This window comes from Bicyclus anynana, chromosome 1 (assembly GCF_947172395.1).
Source record: "Bicyclus anynana chromosome 1, ilBicAnyn1.1, whole genome shotgun sequence".
Lineage (NCBI taxonomy): Eukaryota > Metazoa > Arthropoda > Insecta > Lepidoptera > Nymphalidae > Bicyclus > Bicyclus anynana.
Genome location: NC_069083.1, coordinates 12,997,143 through 13,016,012, shown reverse-complemented (window position 1 = coordinate 13,016,012; position 18,870 = coordinate 12,997,143). Strand labels below are relative to the sequence as shown.

General features: G+C 33.8%; 5 protein-coding genes across 5 annotated transcripts; 1 reads left to right on the top strand and 4 right to left on the bottom strand.

Moving 5' to 3' along the window:
• Positions 1-1,271: 1,271 nt before the first annotated feature.
• On the top strand, positions 1,272-9,288 carry LOC112043020 (eukaryotic translation initiation factor 3 subunit E). Its single transcript, XM_024078267.2, has 9 exons — positions 1,272-1,476; positions 1,639-1,755; positions 2,273-2,440; positions 2,818-2,940; positions 5,998-6,239; positions 7,090-7,224; positions 7,625-7,819; positions 8,282-8,516; positions 9,193-9,288. Exons 1-9 carry the CDS (start codon positions 1,381-1,383, stop codon positions 9,217-9,219), a joined length of 1,338 nt encoding a protein of 445 aa, XP_023934035.1. The 5' UTR covers positions 1,272-1,380; the 3' UTR covers positions 9,220-9,288.
• On the bottom strand, positions 2,948-5,487 carry LOC112043021 (zinc finger protein 468). Its single transcript, XM_052882634.1, has 2 exons — positions 4,400-5,487; positions 2,948-4,077 (listed from the first exon to the last, which is right to left on the bottom strand). The coding sequence occupies exons 1-2, from the start codon at positions 5,485-5,487 to the stop codon at positions 3,897-3,899; spliced, it is 1,269 nt and encodes a 422-aa protein (XP_052738594.1). The 3' UTR covers positions 2,948-3,896.
• An 877-nt stretch (positions 9,289-10,165) lies between the features above and the next one.
• Positions 10,166-10,386, bottom strand: LOC128197994 (uncharacterized). The gene has a single exon (XM_052882618.1). It carries the CDS (start codon positions 10,384-10,386, stop codon positions 10,207-10,209), a length of 180 nt encoding a protein of 59 aa, XP_052738578.1. The 3' UTR covers positions 10,166-10,206.
• Positions 10,166-11,744, bottom strand: LOC112043025 (39S ribosomal protein L53, mitochondrial). The gene is made up of 3 exons (XM_024078273.2): positions 11,475-11,744; positions 11,143-11,270; positions 10,166-10,546 (listed from the first exon to the last, which is right to left on the bottom strand). Exons 1-3 carry the CDS (start codon positions 11,618-11,620, stop codon positions 10,389-10,391), a joined length of 432 nt encoding a protein of 143 aa, XP_023934041.2. The 5' UTR covers positions 11,621-11,744; the 3' UTR covers positions 10,166-10,388.
• A 433-nt stretch (positions 11,745-12,177) lies between these two features.
• LOC112043026 (ARL14 effector protein) lies at positions 12,178-15,592 on the bottom strand. The gene is made up of 4 exons (XM_024078274.2): positions 15,430-15,592; positions 15,242-15,308; positions 14,414-14,557; positions 12,178-12,354 (listed from the first exon to the last, which is right to left on the bottom strand). The coding sequence occupies exons 1-4, from the start codon at positions 15,443-15,445 to the stop codon at positions 12,261-12,263; spliced, it is 321 nt and encodes a 106-aa protein (XP_023934042.1). The 5' UTR covers positions 15,446-15,592; the 3' UTR covers positions 12,178-12,260.
• Positions 15,593-18,870: the final 3,278 nt, after the last annotated feature.

The following is an 18,870-nucleotide window of genomic DNA, read 5'->3' as shown; positions in this document are numbered from 1 at the left end:
TCATCTTAGTTTATAATATATTGTCTGTGACAATCTCTTTTTCCGCCAGCTCTGCGATAGGGAACACGCAAAATGTAAATTAGCTCTGATTGTTTTAATAAAACTTAGCAATTCCACTGTGACTCTTATTTATACTACATGTATAACCTTAATAAACTCAAGAAAACACTCATATACTGTTTACACAGAATATTCGATTACTAGATCAATGTTATGGTGTTCCGGTTGAAGAAGAGACGATTTTTTATAAATTTTGTTTTTATTACAAATTTGATATAATTGAGTTTGAATTACACACTTACAAATGATACGTAACTTTATCTTTTACTAAACTAGATGTTGTTGACCGTGTTTGTATGCTATTTAACGACACAAACTTGTATTTATATGGAGCTCTTTACATGATGAAAATAATTACAACAGTGAAAGTGAAACATCGATTTTAACGTAACAATTTGAAAAACGCGTTAGATTGTTGATCTTACTCTCTCTCTCTCTCTTCCTGTATACCATAGAGGATTTAGAAAATGGAGATGCATCGCACTCGAATTCACGAACAAAATTGTCTGTCGTTTTCTGAGGAGGACGAGGTAAGCTCACACATCGAAAATATTTAATACCATAAAAATATTCTATGTCCATACACAACACGATATTTGGCTGTTTCGTCAAAAGAATCGATTCTTTTTATAAATTGTTTTTATTACAAATTTGATAAAATTGAGGTTTAAATATTTTCAAATGAAACGTTACTCCATCTTTTACTAAACTACAAGTTTTTGGTAGGTTTTTATGCCATTTAAATACACAAACTGGCATTTTTAGGGACCTCTTTATACGAAGAGAATGATTACAACAATGAAACATCGATTCTATAGCAACAGTTTTTATAAACGCCTTAGATCATAGATTTTTGATCTTTGCCAGAGGGGTAACGGTTAGCGAGGCAGGTCCTGTTATTTAAATGGTCTAAGCTGTATACTGATTATCTGTCTATAAACTGACTTTACAGCTCTGAGTTCGAGACTTTTTAGCCTAACATTATGAAAAATGTTAGTGAAATAATTTGATAACTCGCGGTTTTGTTTAAAGCGTTTGTCAAACATTGCTTGATAAAAAATTCTGGACCTCAGCATTCAGCAACAATGTGGGTATCTTTATTTGTGGTTCTCTGTGTTTTCATAAGTCCTATCCTTAATCTGTGGATGCTACTGCTGTAGTCTGTCCTACAGTTTATGAATTTACTCTTTGGGTCTGTCTAAGTGTCTAATGTCTATTGTCTATGGTCTGTGGTGCTCTGAGTTGGACACGAGTAATAGTGGTTATATTTTACAAAAAGAATTTTGTAAATAATAAAAACAGTAAATTATCGTAGTAACCATGAGTTATTCAAAATTTGATCTTACGTTTAAAATTGGCCAATATTTAGATAGGCATCTTGTGTTTCCATTATTAGAATTTTTAGCAGCAAAAGAGGTACACAACATAATTTCTGTAAATATGTTAGATATCCTTTACAATCACTGATTAAAACTTAAGTTTACTTTATACTTCACGTATTTAAATCACTAAGTCTCGGCTACATATAGAAGTTCTGTAGATTTTACTTACTGCAATATGTTAACCTTACATTTTCAGACCTATGATCAATCAGAACTTTTGCAAGCCAAGTTGGAAATCCTAAGTAAAACTAACATGATAGATTATGTTATTGATATTAGAAGGATGCTTTATCCTGATGAAGATACTCCAGAGGTAAGTCTGCTCATTATAGATTGTATATTAGTATCAATATATTATGTACTTTAAATTTTATGGTATAGATACTTGACTTGAACTGCTTCGTTATTTCAATGCTTAACCAATGTGCCTTCAGATTCTTCTTGATGTCTTGGGTTCGAGTTCTGGGTTGGGATAAGAAAATAATGAGCTTTTCTTCCAAGACATTCTCATTATAAATTCTCGGCCTGAATGTGTGCAGTTGTTGACACCCCCATGGTCATTGACCATGGCAATCTATCAGCCCAGACCAGACCAGTCATGATTAACATCTGATTGTGATTGGTTGATAACTATGATATACTTATTCCCATAAACATCTCCAAAAAATATAATCTTCAAACATATTACATGGTTGAAATATATTGTTAAGCTAAAGCAGATATAGGTATGCTACTTCCAAGTTGGACTGCTTTATAATTTTACTAGAATTCTTACGAGAAGGTGAGTTTGATGTTCTCACTCATACATATTTGCCCTGTTCATTTTGCAGGAAATCAAATCAAGGAGAGGCATAGTATTGACACAACTTCAGGAGCTACAGGATGCTGTTGAACCCGTCTTGAAACTGATGCAGCGAGATGATGTCATGAAAACTGTAGAAACTATGAGAGATCCAAAAACTCTTATAAACTTTTTAACAACTAATAAAGAGTTTGAGGTAAGCATAATTTATACACACTAAACTGTCTTTTGATTTAACAACTTTTGATTTAACAACAAACTTGCTAAAGTGTTGACATCACATGGCATGACAATTCAGGAGTAAAAAGTACCTTATGAGTTGCCAATATTATTGAAAAACATGCAACATAGAGATTTATTAAATATTTAAATAAGTAAAATATTTAATAAATTAGTTAAATTGAACTTTAATATAAACATTAATGTTAAGATACTATAAACATTATATGATAGTGTGTTTTTATTAAAGATTAATATTTTTTACTAGCAGCTTGTACTTGTACTTGTAATACACCAATACAAGCCATCCACTAATAATACAATGTGTACCAATATTCATACATTTGCTTTCAGTTCAAGATTGAGATGATTGACAGCATGTATCAGTTGGCAAAGTACCGTTATGAGTGTGGTAACTACGTTGAGTCATCATCATACCTTTACTTCTGTCAGCTGGTTATGTCTCCCACTGATAAGGTAAGCAATTACATGGTTTTATAGTATTACGAGCAGATGCCACACTATTTCACCCTCTTAGTTCCTGTTGCAGTAGGAATACAGAGATAAAATATAGCCTATAGCAACTGGGGATAGTGTAGCTTCCCAACAGTGAGAGTATTTTTCAAATTGGTTCAGTAGTTTCAATGCTAAAACAAACAGAACATGACAGAAACAGAACATGACAGAATATTAAAATTATTTATAAACTGGAATCAACAATATCCCTAGCCAAGTAAATTATTTGCATTGTATTACTGTAATATAAAGGTTAAAGTTTTTTGGGGTTCTGTACAAACAAAACCCTTGTAGATTACTTTATTGTCTGTCTGTCTAAACCTTTCTGGAATGTGTAGAGGTATCAGGTTGAAACTGAAACCATAATAAAGTCCAAAGTGCAGCTATGAAAATGCACAATTGCAAAATGTGCAGCAAGAAAACATTTTGTCATATATTTTACAATTTGTGAAGAAGAATAATTTGTATTAAATTTGAAAAAAAAATTTAATAAGTAACTTTTGAAACTATATTTACCAAAAAAACATTAAAAACCATAATTCAATTTAATTTTTATTTTTAAACCACACTTCAACTTCCAATTGATGAAATTTATTAACATAAATAAAGTAAACATTTTTCCTTTAACTTGCAACTTTAAGCATCTTCTTGAGCTGGCATGTCCTGCTGAACACAAATAACTGAATTAATAAAATTCATTTTCCTATTGTTCATAAAGGCATCAACAGATCCGCATCATATGTAGTGCATTAAACAGATTTGATGCGATATGTCTGGTACACACAATGCGGAGCTTATTTACTCATATTATATAAGTAATTTATGTATTTTAGTCAGATATCTTAATAACACAACTTAGTTACCTTACTTTGGGGTGAGTGAACGAATGTATGAGTTCTACCTTCAGTAATTTTTCATCAACTTACAATATTATATGTTCCATTATCAAACTGTGGATGATATTGGCTTCTGTGAACATAGAGTTGTGATACAGCACTAAACCAATGTCCACAGACCTCGCACTGGTAGACAGGTGTTGATGTGAAGGCACCATTGTTTTCATCAAAGGTTTTTGGTATAAAATGTCCTACTTTGTACCTTAAAATTAAATTATATTATTTAATTTAATTACTATTTCAATTGTTAAAGTATTTATTGAGATACTACAGTTTGTTTCATGTAGGATTGTGCGGGAAAGTTTGCCGCGATTCACGATAATAGTACGTATTATGAACGTCATATAGGCGACTGTCACCATACCCATGCTATCTGTACAACACTAACAATAACCAGATCAGAATAGATTAAAATTCAGTACAACCAATATATCATATCTGTAAAATAGGTGAAAGTTAAAGGTTTTGATCAAAGTAGTATTTTTCTACACAGCATATTTCGTCTATGCAGAATGCTAGCTCACCTGTGATTGTAAAGCTGATCGTAGTTTTTAAATTTCCGATCACAAGCATTGCACAACAACAGCTTTGGCAGCGAAAATTGGTAACACATTTTCAGCCACAGACAAGAGAGCCAATGTTGCTCAGCGGTTTTGTAACAAGAAAATACAACATCGCATGCGTTACATTTGTAGTTATTCGTTACAGAGTGGAAGTTAGTGTGACTCAGTAATCTCGGGATACATGTGAATACTTTTTCGCAAAATTCGCACCGTAAAAGTGATGAAGTTTTTATTTCTTGAACAGCGTCGTCAGCGTTTCTTGAGTTGCAGCACTGCGTCGCATGCTTGATGGCCAATTCCTGTCTTGGCCACACCTGAAAGCAATTGGTGCATGTCCACACCAACTGCCAACGTGGCTGTGTGTCTAGATTGCAGTGTCTCACAGAGTAATGTCTCTGTAGACCCGTCTCGTAAACGAAACACTTTCCGCATGTGTTGCATGGATACGATCTTAACGGTCTCGGATTGATTATGTCTAATATTTCTTTCTTTTTTGTGTAATTTAAAGTTCTATTTAACATATGAATGTTCTCCATTATTAAAGCATTGTTCTTCTTAACTTTTTCTATACAGTATTCCAGAGGATCTGTCTCATCATCAGTTTTGTTATTGAAATATCTTGCGTACAATTGTGGTATTTTACATTGTATCTGAGTAACATTGTTAATCCTTGGTTGTCTATTTAAGGCTTCGAAATACTTCTTGTACAAGCTTAAACTGCTATCGCATTCGTTTCTTTTGTGACGAATTATAATATCTTTTACGTCACATTGTTTATTTTTATTCAGGATTTCTGTCAGATGTTTGTCTGCAAAATCCACTGCCTTGGAGCATTCATCTAAATTCAAACTATTATAATTACCATCGGAAACCATTTTTATCACCAGTCGAGGTTTATCTTTTTCTTTCTTTTTAATTTCAGCTTTACCAACATGCCAAGCACTGTATTGAATATCTTCTACATTTTTGTCGTTTTCCCCAATCGTAACATATAAAGTCCAAAAATTATTCTCTTCCTCAAACCTTTGGACTATTATTTTGGCAGACATCTTGTTAAATGACATTCCTGGCATATTTTATAAGTTATATTATATGACAAAAGATTGTCAATGAAAAAGTGGATATTAATGTTTTTAACACATTCTAAAAGGTTAGGTACTATATTACCTATCATTAATCTGTGGTAAAAGGTAGCAGGCTCATAATAATTATAGCTATTCCAAAGCAATATTTATACAAAGCGTTGTCTATTCTGTGATTTATACGCTAAAATGAGATTTTTTAAATAAAAAATGGATAAATAAGAGAGGTGTATTTAATAAAATTTCCACAGCATAGTTCGGTAGTAAGCATAGAGATGTAGAGATACACTGCGATAAATATATTTTTTTTTTTGGCTATTCTTGAACAGGATTAAAATACCTTGAGGGTTATAGTCCCAAACACCGCATGCAGCCTGTACTGAGCTCCCGCGGCTGTACACTTATGAATATTGAAACAAGTGTGTACGGCTAGCCTTAGCATTACACGCAAATAATTATTTAAGAATCCTCTTTTAGAGCTACCTCTCAGTTCTGTGGGGGAAACTGGCTAGCGAGATCCTGGTGCAGAACTGGGACGGCGCGCTGGACGACCTGACGAAGCTGCGCGAGTTCATAGACAACGGCGGCGGCGGCGCCACAGCCAGCAACATGCACGCGCTGCAGCAGCGCACGTGGCTCGTGCACTGGTCGCTCTTCGTGTTCTTCAACCATGTGAAGGGCCGCGACCTCATCATCGAGATGTTCTTGTACAAACCTCTGTGAGTTTCAACTATTCGAGCATTTTTACGACCTCTGACGACGAAATCGACCTCATCATCGAGATTTTCTTATATACTCAGAGGCACCCACCCACCCATATACCAGAGGCATCCGCCCATTTCAATATGACGCGAGTATATTAAATTGGGCGGATAATTGTGCCTCTGAGTATATAAACCAACATTTTTTTGCGACCTCTCTGGCGACCATGTTTAGGATTGGGCGACCATCAAGATGTTCTTGTACAAACCTTGTGAGTTTTTAGTTTTTGACAATTTTTTTTACCTCTCTGGCGACCACGTAAGTCACGACCTCGTCATCGTGATGTTCTTGTACAAACCTCAGTAAGTTTCTACTATACGACCACTTTTTTTACGACCTCTCTGGCGTCCACCTCAAGGATCGCGATCGTACCATCGAGATGTTCTTGTATAAACCTTTGTAAGTTTTAAATATTCAACAATTTTGTGCGACCTCTTTGGCGATGCGGTCAGGCCTGATGCACTCCGTCTTTTAGCGAAAACTTACAAGTATATAGTCGCACCCCCACAACGGGGCGAATTCAGACGAGTGTGGCGCCCGTTCGTTGAATCAAATATTATTAAGCAAAACGATGGCAAAAAAATGTTGCAGTTTTATTAACATAGGTATATTTCGGACCCTTACTCCAAGTACTATTCGTTCGTTCATAAATCTTTGACCCTAGCATACTGAATAGCCGTGGCCTAAGGCCTATACCACTGATTCTCGCACACATAGGCAGTCTACCGCCGCATTCACAGCAAGTGTTCAGAGAAAGACAAATAAAAGAAAAAAGATAATAGAATATAAAGTAAAGACTTCTTGCAGGTATTTAAATGCCATCCAGACCATGTGCCCGCACATCCTGCGCTACTTGGCGACCGCCGTCATTATCAACCGTTCACGAAGAAACGCTCTCAAGGATTTAGTCAAAGTGATCCAGCAGGAAGCATATACTTACAGGTAATGCTTGATGACTTCGAATTAATTGATAAATAATGTCTAAATTAATGATATTTTTATATTCGTCGTTATCAATCCATATTCGGCTCACTGCTGAGCTCGAGTCTCCTCTCAGGATGAGAGGGGTTAGGCCAATAGTCCACCACGCTGGCCCAATGCGGATTGGCAGACTTCACACACGCAGAGAATTAAGAAAATTCTCAGGTATGCAGGTTTCCTCACGATGTTTTTCCTTCACGGTTTGAGACACGTGATGTATAATTTCTTAAAATGCACGCAGCTGAAAAGTTGGAGGTGCATGTCCCGGACTGGATTCGAACCCACCCCAGAATCGGAAGCAGTGGTCATATCTACTGGTCTATCACGGCTCCATATTAATATCTTGGAATGATATTTTCAGGGACCCAATAACGGAATTCATCGAGCATCTGTACGTAAATTTCGATTTTGAAGCTGCCCGAAGGAAGTTGAATCAGTGCCAAGCTGTTCTTCTGACAGACTTCTTCTTGATCGCCTGTTTAGAAGAGTTTGTCGAAAACGCTCGGCTCATGATTTTCGAGACTTTCTGTCGCATCCATCAAGTCATCAGTATTGGGTATGAAATATTAATTCTTGTTTTGATTTTGATGTAAGTTTGAAATTGGAAACAACATAATTTGTTGATCAAGTAGAAACTTGATGAAGTCCAATGATAATTATAACTGACTGTGATATACCTACTTCCATATCTTCATTTTCAATGCAATAATATGGTACCGGTTTGATGATCAACATTAAATGTCTTGGAAACAAACCGAAAGGCTATATTTTAAAGCATTTTTACATTACTAGCGAACACCCGAGACGTCGTCCGCGTTAATTACCCTTAACCATGATTTTTTTAAAGTTATATAAAATGCATTGTGTAGTTTAATAGGTAAACAAAAGGTTGTCTTTGTTTTCTATATGAATCTTTTTAACAATTGTCATAAGTTTACTACTTGAGAATTAAATAAATATAGTCAGAAAACACACATGGTCATAAGATGCACTTAGTCATATCTTTAATTTTTTTTAGAATGTTAGCAGAGAACTTAAATATGCAGCCCGATGAAGCTGAGTGCTGGATTGTAAATTTGATCCGTAACGCTCGTTTGGATGCCAAGATTGACTCGAAGTTGGGGCACGTAGTGATGGGAGCGCAGCCGCTGTCGCCCTACCAACAACTGGTGGAGAGGATCGACTCGTTGGCTGTGCGCTCCGATGCATTGACATCACTAGTGGAGAGAAAACAGAAGGCTCGCAATCAAGACGTGAGATTTTTGCAATTTATGTCGTCATTTAATTACCTCATCATCAACCCATATTCGGCTCACCGCTGAGCTTGAGTCTCCTCTCTAAATGAGAGGGGTTAGACCAATAGTCCACCACGCTGGCCCAATGCATTGCAATGGATTAGCAGACTTCACACGCGCAGAGAATTAAGCAAATTCTCTGGTATGCAGGTTTCCTCACGATGTTTTTCTTTCACCGTCTGAGACACGTGATATTTAATTTCTTAAATTGAATGAAAAAATGCACACAACTGAATAGTTGGAGGTGCATGCCCCAGACCGGATTTGAAACTACATCCTCCAGAATTGGATGCAGAGGTCATATCCACTGGGCTATTACACCTCATATTATAGGAGTATATAAATAACTAGCAGACGCCGCGCGGTTTCACTCGCGTGGTTTCCGTTTCTGTAGGAATATGGGGATAAAATATAGCCTATAGCCCTTGGGGCTAGTGCAGCTTCCCAACAGTGAAAGAATTTTTCAAATCGGTTCAGTAGTTTCACAGCCTATTCAATGCAAACGAACAAACAATTAATCAAATCTATCCACTATAGAATATTAAGAGATAACAAACAAAATAAAAATTTATAATTTTGTTATACAGAACTAATCGCAAATCATATTTAATTGGTTTTATTTTTTCGTTTTCAGATACGTTGGGGTGCACAGGAATTTTAAGTTAAGGAGTTTATTTATGAAAGCTATTTTTTTTTGTAAATGAACCACTTTAATAAATATATACCTATATCAGTTGATTTTATTTTACAAATCTTTTTTATAACAATTTTTTTTATTCTTTACAAGTTAGCCCTTGACCACAATTAATCTCACCATGGTAAGTGATGCTGCAATCTTAGATGGAAGCGGGCTAACTTGTTGTAGGATAAAAACCCATACCCCTTTTGGTTTTACACGATTACGTACTGGAACGCTAAATAGCTGGCACTGTCTTTGCTGGTCGGGTGGTACGAGTAACTAGCCACGGTAGAAACCTCCCACCAGCCAGCTGGACCAATTAAGAAAACCTCAATCAGCCCAGCCGGGGATCGAACTCAGAACCTCCGTCATATAAAACTACCGCGCATACCACTGCGCCACGGAGGTAAGAGTTGCTTCTTTTTCATTTATTCTATTTTGCATCAAACCAGGATATTCAATCTGATATGTAACAGGCCTAAAGAAAGCCAATTAAAATCATAATAACATCTAATTGTATAAAGCTAAGAAAACAACAACAGGGAAATTATAACTATTGTATGTCCATGTACGAGTATCTCATGTGAAAACATTTTAGTCAGGGATCCAAGGAGCATTATTTCAATTTATTACTAGCAAGCTAATTTTCCATGTAGTAGTAGTAGCTTCATCTTGATGAGACGCTCAGCTTTTATAATTATGAATAATTGATTCTGGTTGCTAATAGGTAATGAAAATTTCTGAGTAGGAATGAGATAATATAGCACGCAATTTTAAGGCCAATGTGGCTGTCGTTGGGAGAAAGGGAGTTCAAAATTCAAATTTTTATTACATGGTAACCCTGTTAGCAGAATCAACCAGAATCAAGAATTTCGTAAATATAAAAGTTGAGCGTCTCATAAATGAAATATGTTAAAATAAAGACCACTTTTGTTTACATTTTAAATTTTATTATAACTACTAATTTCATTAATCTACAGGTTTTAATGTAATAAATCTAGACAAAATAAAGGCAACCATAAATGTACATGATACAAATATGACCACAAACACATAAAATGTGTCCTCTGAGAAAACATCAGTAAATGCTGGTATCATATTGTAGATCTCCTCCACAACATGGAGGTTCCCTTTACCAGACTTTTTCATGTTTACTTCCTTTTACCTTTCTTCTCTAATTTTGTTGATATTGTGGTTGTTATTTGCTCTGCTGGTGCCAATGGTGTAATATGCTTGTTTAATAGTTGCAAGAGTTCCAAACAAGTCAGGTTGCCACTTTTGAAAGTTACTTTCTTTAGGCTAGCAGTTTCTGGAAAATAAAACAATACATTCATACAAGCATACATTAGGAAGTTTACAGCAATATAGTATCAGTTGATGGAACAAACTGGTGACCCAACTATAGAATGATAGATAGAACTTAACTAACTACTACTAACTTAACACATCCTTTAATGAGGCAAGATGCATGTATCAAACGGAGGCCTCATGTATCAAGTTAAGCCTCATGTGTCCGCAACTACAATCATGCTCTTCAGACTAGGGCAATGCTGCTTTGTAGCTACTTCCTCATCCTCAGACAATCTGTCACAAAGAGCTCTACTACGACTCAGATGTTTCTCTGCTTATTACTCAGTAATATGAAAAAAACCATTAAACCAAAAATATATACATTAGAGGACCACTAGAGGTTTATTAACAAATAAATAACACCCAAAAACTTATTTGAACTCCCATCAGTCAAGTAACCTACTTAGTACCTTTTTAATTGTAGAGCATTGAAATAATATTGATTAGACATAGAAGTATAAGTACAGTTGGGTACAAGTAATCATAGCTAATATAGTTTATTACTATGTACATTAAATAATAATATTTATTTAATCTAATTAAAAGTAAACATACCAGCAATTGATGGTACAATTGTAATATCTACTGTTGGTTCACTGCGATCACATACAACCTCGGTTTTAAGGACACAGTTGGGATTTGTTAAGCTTATTTTTCGTGAGCTCATATAATGCAAGAAATTTCTGGAAATTAAAAATAAACATGGTTATTTGAAAACCCGACCTTTTGTATCACACACAGTCTATAGTAGTTAGAACAGTATGGAGTAGGAGTAGTCAATTCCGATAAGTTAGTATTGATAAAAATAGACCACATTAATTAGGGTAAATTCGTGTAAATAGATATGGTGCTGTCTCTAAGGGATTTAAAATAAAACCTGATATTACCTCGTGTGCGTTACATTATCGCCAAAAGGATCAAATTTAACAGTTATTCGTTTAGCAGCTTTAAGATTAACAGCCCGCAATTGTTTTGCAATTGCAGATACTACGCCACCAGACCTTCGTATAGTACCACTGTACGGGATAGACATTATTTTCCTCTTGGAAAATAGAAAAATCCGGGAAATTGATTTTACACCATAGAGATCCAATTTTTTTTTAATAATAATCACAGAACAGAACCACAGATTAATTCCATGGGCATGTCGTGGAATTGTGACATTGACGTGTGTAATTTTTTGACGTTAAGCGTGACAGTTGACACAAACATTTCCGAGTAGACTGAGAAAGAAATAGACAAAGATCCTTAAAGATCAGAAGTTCTGAAGTGTCGGAATTCAAAGATCTCTAAAATGCCTACCACTGCGCCACGCAATTACCTACGTTTTACATACAGTAGCTTTATTTTCATAAAAGAGTTCTTTAAATCATTATGCTTAGAGCAATATTAGATTAGAGCTGTCTGTGTCTGTGCTGGCATGGCATCTGACCAACAAAATTCAATATTGTATCGTTAATTTTTTTCATATTAGGGGCATTCCTAGCACATTATCCCTTCGCAAGGTGACTTTTGCAAATTACTATCCACTGACTTTTATTTTAAAATATGACTTGTTCTATTACAATGATGGAAATAAAACTACCTTCATTCCTTAATAATTAATGTTTAATTTACATTGAAGAGATCTATATATGTACACTGTTAACTGCTCATAAGTGAACATCTTGCAATTATTTTTTTTTGTGTGACGTTATCATATTATTCTTGATGACAAAATCATTTCCTTCTATTTCAATTTTTTCATACATCCATTTTCTATTAACTCTGAAATACATAAGAAAAAAATATATATTTTCCAAGACCAAATGTGATTTCTTGTTAGTATTATTTAGTAGTATCAACTTATGATCTATGATTTTTTGACAATCTCTCTGGTGCAGTTGATAGTGTTGTGGTTCTCAACAGAGAGGTCCTGGGTTCCCAGCTCGGATGAGTTTGGTATTGTATAATTTATAAATCGGCTCAGATCTGATGGTAGGCATAGGCTGTGGCTAGTTATCGCTCTACCAGCAAAGAAGTACCACCAAGGTCTTTAACATTCCAGTTTTATTTAGCGTTACAGTATGATGTTGTGTAGAAACCTTCAGAGGCACAAGTAGAATATACCTGTGCTTCTTCCAAGTAAGCCCACTTCTACCTTAAACTGCATAATCACTTAACAAAAGTTGTGATTGTAGACAAGGGCTTTCTTGTCAAAGTCAATAGAATAAATAAAATAAAAAATAAACACAGAAATAACACCTGCAATCAAGATCAAAATTCAAAAAATTCAAAATTCATTTATTTCAAGTAGGCTCAGTTTACAAGCACTTTTGACACGTCAGTTGACTATTTGTAAAGATTCTACCACCGGTTCGGAAGGCAGGTTCTGCTGAGAAGATACCGGCAAGAAACTCAACAGTTGCTCTTTTGAAAAAGTCATACAGTATTACAATTTACATTTGATAACAATTAAATTACAATTTCTTATAGTTTTATTTCCTGTGTGAAGGTGGAAGCTGATCCAATGGCCTCCAAGCACCTTTGTCGTTAAGGAACTCATCAATAGTGTAGTAACCTCGACTAAGTAAATGTTTTTTAACACATTGCTTAAAGTTGTGCATTGGCAAGTCCATCACAGTCTTGGGGATCTTGTTATAGAAGAGTACACCCAAACCCACAAAAGATTTTTTAACTCTTTGGAGACGATATGCAGAAATAACTAACTTATGCCCGTGTCTAGTAAGACGTGGGTTTACATCTCCTTTTCGTTTGTACAAATTAATATTTTGTCTCACATAAACTATACTGTTATATATATACTGACAGGCTACTGTTAAAATGCCTATTTCTTTAAACTTTTGACGAAGGGACTCGCGTGATTTTAGTTGATATATTGCTCGAATTGCTCTTTTTTGAAGTACAAATATAGAATGTATATCAGCAGCCTTGCCCCACAACAAAATACCGTAAGACATTACGCTGTGAAAGTACGCAAAATAAACAAGTCTAGCTGTATCAACATCAGTAAACTGTCTTATTTTTCTCACTGCAAAAGCAGCTGAGCTGAGTTTACCTGACAGTTTTTCTATATGAGCACCCCACTGAAGTTTAGAATCCAAGGTCACTCCCAGGAAAACTGTGGAATTCTCTATTTCTAGTGTTTCACCATTGATCATTATAGACTTATCTAATTTTATAACATTTGGTAATGAAAACTCAATACATTTAGTTTTCTTTGCATTTAAAAGTAAGTTGTTAACAGTGAACCAATGCGACACATGCGATATGGCACGGTTTACATCGTCGGAATTATCTTTACTTCTGTCACTCTTAAAAATTAGGGATGTGTCGTCAGCAAACAGTACTATCTCACAGATGCCGCTAACATGGTGTGGTAAATCGTTTATGTACACTAGGAATAGAAAAGGACCCAGAATTGAACCCTGTGGGACGCCCATTGTGTTAGAAAAACCGCGAGACTTTGAATCATTTATGCATACCTTTTGTGTTCTATCACTAAGATAAGAGGCGATGAGATCGAGTGCAACACTTTTTATGCCATAGTGGCTTAACTTAAGTAAAAGAATGTTATGGTCAACACAATCGAATGCTTTGGACAAATCACAAAATACACCAATAGCATTCTTAGCATTTTCCCATGCATCATATATATGTTTTAAAAGTTTAGCACCTGCATCAGTTGTACTGCGACTTTTAGTAAAACCATACTGTTCAGGGTGAAATAAATTATTTAAATTAAAATGACTTAAAAGTTGATTTAAAATGATTTTTTCAAAAACCTTACCTCAAATCATCATCAAAAACCATTTTAAATAAATACCTGCAATCAGGTCCACATTTATTTGAACCACACCGAACACATGGGTAGTGGCAACCAGGGCATGCCTCATCTAAGCAGTCACATATGTCTTTTCCTGATGCAACTAATAGACCTCTTTCATTGTAAACTTTTTTTGAATTGCGACTGAAATTAGAAAATTACTTTATTACTTTTTTAAAATTACTTTGTTATAGTAACTTTAGATGTAAGACTATTATGAAATCCATAATAATTTTGATTAATAAATCAACTGTAATCCAATACTGTTAGATGTGTCACTAGGTCATGAGGCACTCAAAAGAGGAAATTTCCACATCTCAATGTTAGGTGTGGTCAACAACAACCATTATTTAAACAAATAATACCTAAATATTGTCTACAATGTCGAGTTGTGTGTTCAGGAAATACAAAAACTTTATATACATAAATAAATAATGGAATTAAAGACAAAATTGTGTATGTGTACGCTCAGTTTTGTAGCCTATTATTCGGATATTATTTGGTTCACTTTTTGCATTGATTATGTAGAGACATAACCAATCTATAGTATAGAATTATCATTGCTGTAAACTTTTAAATCTGTAAAAAGGTACCATCACTGTGTTTAGTTTATAATTAATTACTTTACATAGAATAAACCTTTCCATTAAGAAAATAAACCTATTTTAAATATGTAAATAACTACAGTATACAATAATATTTTGAAGGTGCAAAAATCAGTGAAACATAATTATAATCTTTTACATACAATGAAGACCTCTAAGTTGATTACATTGATTGGTACATATTTTGAAAAAGAAGTTTAAATAGTTGATAACATTTTATTACCTCATGTAATAACTTTTACGATTCAGCTTCCGACGTTCTCGAACCGAGGTCTCGGGATCAAAGTTGTCTAGAAAATTTATTTCTATGTAAGCAAGAATATTTTGGGACACAGTTAATATTCATATATTATTATTTAATAATAAAAATATAATGAGTTATTTACGTTTATTTTAGTATTATTTATTTACCATTCCATACGGGCATGATTTGTTGGATAACTTAGGATAAAATTTATGTTATCTTAAGTATCTTATTGCAGGGGATCAGCAGCAAACACAAAGAAATTTAATCAAATAAGTGCAATAAAATACTTCACACAAAAATGAGAATTAAATAATATTGTTGTTCGTTATCGTTGTTTTTTTTTTTTTTTTTTTATTTGTCCCCAACTTTGGGACAGGCAAAGATCGTTGACCATACAGCCTGTTCAGACGTCAATGAAGTTCTTTCTTGAGTTTGTATTTTATTAGGCATAGCCTTGTCTATCGTGTGTTATGTTATAGATTTTCTTCTATAAATATTAATCTTTGAAGATTCATCTGATTGTATTAATAAGTATAAACTTTCCGATTTCCGATTGGTCCAATCCAATCTTGTAATGTCATATTTTTATCTTTAGAGTCTTATCTGTGATGTATTGTATCTTTGGGATTGGCCCATTATTTTCTCATATTTGGTAGGTATTTCCGTGATGTCAATGTCAAAGTCTAACTCTAAATAGTAAATCGTAAATCCGTGATCAAAATTAAATTCAAATTTCTTGAACTGTGTTAATAATAAAGTGATATAAGTATTTATAATTTAGAGGATTTTTTAACAAATCTTGCAATGAGCGCGGAAGGTCTTCTATCTTTTTGTAAATACTGATTAAGTGATCAATCAGCATTAGGCGCTGTATGCCGAATGATGCACAAGAAAAGAATATGTGATCTAGTGTCTGAGATTCATTGCAATTGCAGAAGTTACATGATGATGAGTCAATTAATTTTAATCGATATAAGTGTGAATTAATGCGGCAATGTCCAAATCTTAACCTGCAAATTATTGTATAGTATTTTCTGTTCTTATAAATTGTATCTTTACAAAACCACGGCTTTTTATTTATATTATCTTTGAAGTTATACCACAATCCTTTATTTACATGTTCAGGGGAGTTCCTTATCTCTTGCCATTCATTTACAAATCTATTTTTTAAATTGTTATGAATATCTGTATATGGGACGGCAGCGCAACTTTTGTCAGTTTGACAGTTTTGTATGTTGTAATTTGATATGGTTTTTGCTAAGAAATCAGCATTTTCATTGCCTCTCACTCCTGTGTGTCCAGGAACCCAAACCAAAATTATACAAATTCCATTTAAATAAAGCTGATGAATTTTATTCCTAATTTCATATAATATATAATTACTTTTAGCATAAAGCCTGCAACTGACTAGAGCCTTAAGAACACTCATACTATCGCTTGCAATCGTCCAATATGAAGTGTAGTCTTTATGATTTCCAATGTATTGTAATGCTGACAGAACTGCAAGTGCTTCAGCTGAAAAAATGCTTGTACTGTGATCAATTTGCTCACCAGAGCCAATCTTTGACTTGCTATCATAAATTGCTATTGAAGTATTGTTATCATTCTTTGATGCATCTGTATATATAATTCTGTGATTTGGCCAATTTGAAATCTTATCATAGAATGTCTCTCTTGAAGTAACAGAACTATCTATTTCTATATTAATATTAAAAAATTTGGAATCATAAGTTCCATCAAAGCATGGCCAGTTAGTTTCTGTTCTGTGAATATTAAAGGTTTCGAGGAACTGTAAATACTCAGATAAACCATGGAGCAAGAATGAGGAATTTGTGTTCAATATTATTGATTCGGCCCTTTTAAGATTCTTTAACAAATTATTGGATTTTAATGAGTATATTTTTAACAAAAATTTATTTTTTAAATAATTAAATCTAGCACATAGAGGAGGAATATTGCATTCTATTTGCAAAATATTAATTGGAGTTGTTTTGAAGGCTCCTGTAATAAGGCGTAAACTTGAGTTTTGAATGACTTCAAGCTTTTTTAATAAGTTTTTATTGAAAGCATAACATAAATAACCATATTCAAAGTGACTACGGATTAATGACTTATAAAGTAAAAGTAAAATTTTAGGATCAGCTCCCCAATATGTTTTGGTCAGTGATTTCAAAATGTTCAAAGCTCTAGAAGCCTTGACTACTATGCAATCAACATATTTGTTCCATGACATATTACTAGTTAGTAATATACCCAGGAACTTCACTTCCAATGCTGCCATTATGCAAGTATTATTGTAATAAATGTGTGCTAAAGGGAGGGTTCTTTTTCCAAAAGTAACTACTTTGGATTTTTCTGAATTGATATTTATATCTAAGTAGTTAAAATATTTTTGCAATTTGAGTAAACTCAGATTGATTCTGTTTGTTATTTGGTCTATGGAATTTCCAGTTGAATAAATTACTAAGTCGTCTGCAAACTGTAGATTGTTGATGTAAGGATCTAAATTTACATTTATTCTATGTATGTAAAGTATAAATAACAAAGGACTCAATATTCCTCCTTGACATACGCCTTTAGAAGAATATTGAGGACCATACAAACTGTTATTCCATTTAACAAATACTTTCCTCTCATACAAGAAGCTAAATATCCAATTAATCAATTTTTTAGGTAATCCAATGCTGGAAAGTTCATTACACAGTATTTCCAAATTTACATTATTAAATGCTCCCTCTATATCAAGAAATACAGAGACCATAAGTTTTTTTTGGGCTATTGATTTCTGAATATCAAGTTGTAATAAGCTGATACTTTCTTGAGCAGATTTTCCTTTTCTAAAACCAAATTGGTTTTCAGGCAAGATAGAGTTTGATTCGATGTAGTATTCAAGACGTTGTTTTAAAAGCTGTTCAAATATTTTACCAACACAAGACGTTAAAGTTATTGGACGGTAAGAGTCTTCGTGAAATTCTTTTTTGTGAGGTTTTAATATTGGTATCAAACAGTCAACTTTCCAATCTTCAGGAATGAGATTGTTTGTCCATAAGTTATTAAAAATGTGACACAAGATTCTCAATACATTATCATCCAATTTTTTTAATAAAATATATGGAATACCATCTAAACCAAATGCTGTGTCTCTTCTGTAATGTATTGCTGTTTTTAACTCTGTAACTGTGAATGGGTTTAAGAGAAAGCTGTTGGTAGGATTAATAGAATTGTCAACAAAGTTTAATCTATTTATATTTACATAGTCAGGAGTATATTTATTTAAAAAATTTAAAACCCACTCTCTGTCATTGTTGTTAAATTTTTTTTTATAAGAATATGTTTTATTAAATTTTTTCATAAATGTCCAAATTGTTGTTAAAGGAGTGGTGCGATTAAAAGATTGACATAACTCATGCCAACTAGCTTCTCTTTCCCTCTTTAAAGTTAGTTTTTTTAAAGCTTGTAATTTTTTAAAACTTAAGTAATTTTCTTGTGTTGGATCATGTTTAAATTGTATGTATGCCTGCTTACAGTTTTGAACAGCGTTGGTACATTTGTTATTCCACCATGGAAGACACAACTTTTTTTTAAAATTATTTGGGTATTTTTTA

Excerpts from the sequence above, each read along its gene's own strand:
- LOC112043020 (XM_024078267.2), top strand. The coding sequence starts at position 1,381 with ATGAGTTATTCAAAATTTGATCTTACGTTTAAAATTGGCCAATATTTA. Across the intron at positions 1,477-1,638 it reads AATTTTTAGCAGCAAAAGAG|ACCTATGATCAATCAGAACT; the intron begins GTACACAACATA and ends TTACATTTTCAG. Across the intron at positions 1,756-2,272 it reads CTGATGAAGATACTCCAGAG|GAAATCAAATCAAGGAGAGG; the intron begins GTAAGTCTGCTC and ends TTCATTTTGCAG.
- LOC112043021 (XM_052882634.1), bottom strand. The coding sequence starts at position 5,487 with ATGTCTGCCAAAATAATAGTCCAAAGGTTTGAGGAAGAGAATAATTTT. Across the intron at positions 4,078-4,399 it reads GATCAGCTTTACAATCACAG|GTACAAAGTAGGACATTTTA; the intron begins GTGAGCTAGCAT and ends TTTAATTTTAAG.
- LOC128197994 (XM_052882618.1), bottom strand. The coding sequence starts at position 10,386 with ATGAAAAAGTCTGGTAAAGGGAACCTCCATGTTGTGGAGGAGATCTAC.
- LOC112043025 (XM_024078273.2), bottom strand. The coding sequence starts at position 11,620 with ATGTCTATCCCGTACAGTGGTACTATACGAAGGTCTGGTGGCGTAGTA. Across the intron at positions 11,271-11,474 it reads GATAATGTAACGCACACGAG|AAATTTCTTGCATTATATGA; the intron begins GTAATATCAGGT and ends TTTAATTTCCAG. Across the intron at positions 10,547-11,142 it reads AATTGTACCATCAATTGCTG|AAACTGCTAGCCTAAAGAAA; the intron begins GTATGTTTACTT and ends TTTATTTTCCAG.
- LOC112043026 (XM_024078274.2), bottom strand. Across the intron at positions 14,558-15,241 it reads CGTAAAAGTTATTACATGAG|TCGCAATTCAAAAAAAGTTT; the intron begins GTAATAAAATGT and ends TTCTAATTTCAG. Across the intron at positions 12,355-14,413 it reads AAATGTGGACCTGATTGCAG|AGTTAATAGAAAATGGATGT; the intron begins GTATTTATTTAA and ends TATGTATTTCAG.